At 53.5% G+C, this 3,482-nt stretch overlaps 1 protein-coding gene across 1 annotated transcript; it reads right to left on the reverse strand.

The window, feature by feature from the left end:
- Positions 1-864: 864 nt before the first annotated feature.
- Positions 865-3,473, reverse strand: rxfp3.2b (relaxin family peptide receptor 3.2b). Its single transcript, XM_024264002.2, has one exon. The coding sequence runs from the start codon at positions 3,217-3,219 to the stop codon at positions 2,050-2,052; it is 1,170 nt and encodes a 389-aa protein (XP_024119770.1). The 5' UTR covers positions 3,220-3,473; the 3' UTR covers positions 865-2,049.
- Between the last annotated feature and the right edge of the window lie 9 nt (positions 3,474-3,482).

Genomic DNA, 3,482 nt, shown 5'->3' on the forward strand with positions numbered 1-3,482 from the left:
TACTGTATCGTACCATACCGTACCGCATCGTACCGTAAAGTACCGTATCGGACCGTAACATATCGTAACATACCGTATCGTACCGTATCAGACCGTATCGGACCGTAACATATCGTACCGTACCGCATGGGACCGTAACGTACCGTAACGTATCGGACCGCAACGTACCGTACTGTATCATACCGTATCGTACCGTATTGTACTGTATCCGACCGTAACGTACTGTATCGTACTGTATCATACCGTATCGTACCGTATCATGCTGTATCATACCGTATCATACCGTATCGTACTGTATCCGACCGTAACGTACCGTATCAGACCGTATCGTACTGTATCATACCGTAACATAACGTACCGTATCATATCCGACCGTAACGTACCGTATCGTACTGTATCATACCGTATCGTACCGTATCATACCGTATCGTACCGTATCGTACCGTATCGTACTGTATCGTACCGTATCAGACCGTATCGTACTGTATCATACTGTAACATAACGTACCGTATCATATCCGACCGTAACGTACCGTATCGTACTGTATCATACCGTATCGTACCGTATCAGACCGTATCGTACTGTATCATACCGTAACATAACGTACCGTATCATATCCGACCGTAATGTACCGTATCGTACTGTATCATACCGTAACGTACCGTACCGTATCGGACAATAACGTAGCGTATCATATCGGACTGTAACGTATCGTATCATATTGTATCATACCATACCATACCGTATTGTATCGGAACATACCGGACCGTACCGTACTGTATCGGACCATACCATACTGCGCCGGACCGTACCATATAAGACCGTATCGTACCGTTTAGTGGAAATGAGACTGATGGCCAATCCAGACATGGATCATGGGATCTCTCAATCTCTCAAGGCCTCCACCTGGTTAGGGTGGAGGACCACTGAGGGGCTTTTAGTTTCTCCAAAGCTGATAACTACATGAGTAAGACAGTCACAAAGTGAGTTTGAGTGGAAGGAGAATGTCTCTTCTGGTTACAACAGAAACAGAAGGATCCTCTCCTTGTCCGCCTCAGCAGAAAGTAGATCCACGATTGGCTTAAGAGATGTTCCACAAACAAAAAGTGACGATTAAACCTGATTATTGCAGATGAGAGCGGCTCCTGCCTGATGCCCCAACATCAGCTCCTCTGCTCCTGTATTTATCTCACCGTCGATGTGCGCTGAATGTTAACGTCCTCCGACCCAATTATTCCAAATCCACTTTCAGGTTAAGAGCCGTTCATTGCAGTTTGATCTGACTGGATCTACAGATGACGGTTTCTATCATTCTCTGTCAAACATCACAGTGGCTGCATGCATCCTGATGCAGTCAGAAGTGTGTCTCCATCATTAGAGGAGCAGTCTTCCTGCAGCATGCACGGACATTTCTGAGGGATTTGACAGAAAAAGATGCTGTCAGATCCAGAAAGAGAGAGAAATTCCTCTTTTTTTTTTTTTAAGGATTGGCCTGGTTCGAAAATGGTGCAAATTTTATTCCTATTTCAATTATTAATGTACAATCTGACACATCTGCAGCTGTCAGAACAGCATGTCTGCATGTGAGAGGAAAACCATTTTGCACTGCTGAGCTCTGATCTGATCATGAAAGGTCATGAAAGGTCATGAAAGCTCCTTCAACTGCAGGTTTTCATGTTTAAAAAACAACAAGAAATTCACAACGTTTGTGTTTTCAGTTTGTTTTACTCGTTCGTCATTCACTCGTCTTTCTCCAAACAGCTGCAAATGTCAGACTTTTCTCCAGAATACTGCAGATCATTTATGGTTTTAGCTCTTTTCTCTGTTTTGAAATCCATCTTACATAGAGAAAGTAGATCTGAGCGTGATCCTTTTCAGTCAGAGTTGATTTCAAATGAACACAACAGCACTAAAGCACAGACACGCACCGAGCTGCAGCCAGCAGGTCGTCCACGCCGCCTCACTGGAGCAGCTCTGTGTGTCAGACAGAGAGAGCGAGTCTGGAGGGGCACGCTCCACCACAGCCCCACGCCGTTCAGCTCCTGCGCTCAGACATCCATCTGGACCAGCACCAGGACGGGTGGCGCCTCGGCCACCTTGGTCCGGCGCCGCAGCAGGTGAGTCACGCTCTGGAAGGACGGCGTGGCGTGGAGGAGGAGCTCTTTGAGGCCGGCCCGGAACTCCCGGCGAATGAGACAGTAGAGGACGGGGTTGAGGCAGCTGTTGGTGTGCGCCAGGCACACGGTCAGCGGGAAGGCGTACGCCTGCACGTTGTAGAACGCCTTACTGAACGGCACCAGGTCGAACTTGATGAGCACCCCCCACAGCGTCAGCGCCTGGTTGGGCAGCCAGCACACGAAGAAGGACAAGACCACGATGGCGATGGACTTGGTGACCTTAGAGCGCCGGTTCTGCCGGCCCTGCTTGACCTCGGGGTCAGCGGCGCCGGCGATGCGTCTGCTGAGGATGATGCGCAGCAGCAGCAGGTAGCAGACGCTGATGATGACGAGGGGCAGCAGGAAGCCCAGCAGCACCTTCTGCAGCTGGTACAGCCCCAGCAGCAGCTGCGGGTCCCAGCTGCCCGAGTCCGGGAACCTCACCAGGCACAGCTCCTCGTCCGACACCTCGGCGCTGGTGGAGTAGATGGCGTGGGGCAATGTGGCCAGCAGAGAAACGGCCCAGATGCCCAGGCTGGTCCACTTGGCGCGGGCCGCCGCCGCCCGCCGACTGTGCATCTTCAGGGCGGAGGAGATGGAGTAGTAGCGCGCCACGCTCATGGCGGTGAGGAAGAAGACGCTGGCGTACATGTTCATGGTGGTCACCGAGCTGACGATCTTACACATGACTGTGCCGAACGGCCAGCGGAAGTCCAGCGCCGTGTCCACGGCCCAGAAGGGCAGCGTCAGGACGAACTGCAGGTCGGTGACGGCCAGGCCCATGACGAAGCAGTTGATGGACGACTGCTTCTGCCGGTGGCGCGAGTGGAGCAGGAACAGAGCCAGAGAGTTCCCCACCAGCCCCAGCGCGCAGACCACAGAGTACACGCACGCAATCATCACGCGCACCCCCACGCTGGAGCTGTCCCCCTGGAACTCCATGATGGACTCCCTGCTGAGCAGCTGCAGCCAGCAGTGCAGCGACAGGTTGCTGCCCGAGTCCTCCCGGAGGCCCGGCTGCTGCAGGCAGGACTCGGTCTGGACGCTCTGGTTCTGCTGCATGGCTGCTGTGACAGCTGCTGCTGTGACAGCTGCTGCTCTGACAGCTGCTGCTGTGACAGCTGCTGCTCTGACAGCTGCTGCTGTGACAGCTGCTACTCCTGCAGCTTCCTCTGCGTCTGCAGCGCCTCTGCGCCAGAGTCCGGCTGCGCCATCCTCCCGCCAGCCTGCGCCGGTCTGCCGGCTGCGCTCCGCGCTGCTCCCTTTATAGCTCCGCGAGCACGCGCAGCAGCGCTGTGTGCGCGATCCGCGGGAGGCAGCTGATT

This window comes from Oryzias melastigma, linkage group LG15 (assembly GCF_002922805.2).
Source record: "Oryzias melastigma strain HK-1 linkage group LG15, ASM292280v2, whole genome shotgun sequence".
Lineage (NCBI taxonomy): Eukaryota > Metazoa > Chordata > Actinopteri > Beloniformes > Adrianichthyidae > Oryzias > Oryzias melastigma.

What these genes read in the sequence shown, in the direction of transcription:
- rxfp3.2b (XM_024264002.2), bottom strand. Translation starts at nt 3,219, where the DNA reads ATGCAGCAGAACCAGAGCGTCCAGACCGAGTCCTGCCTGCAGCAGCCG.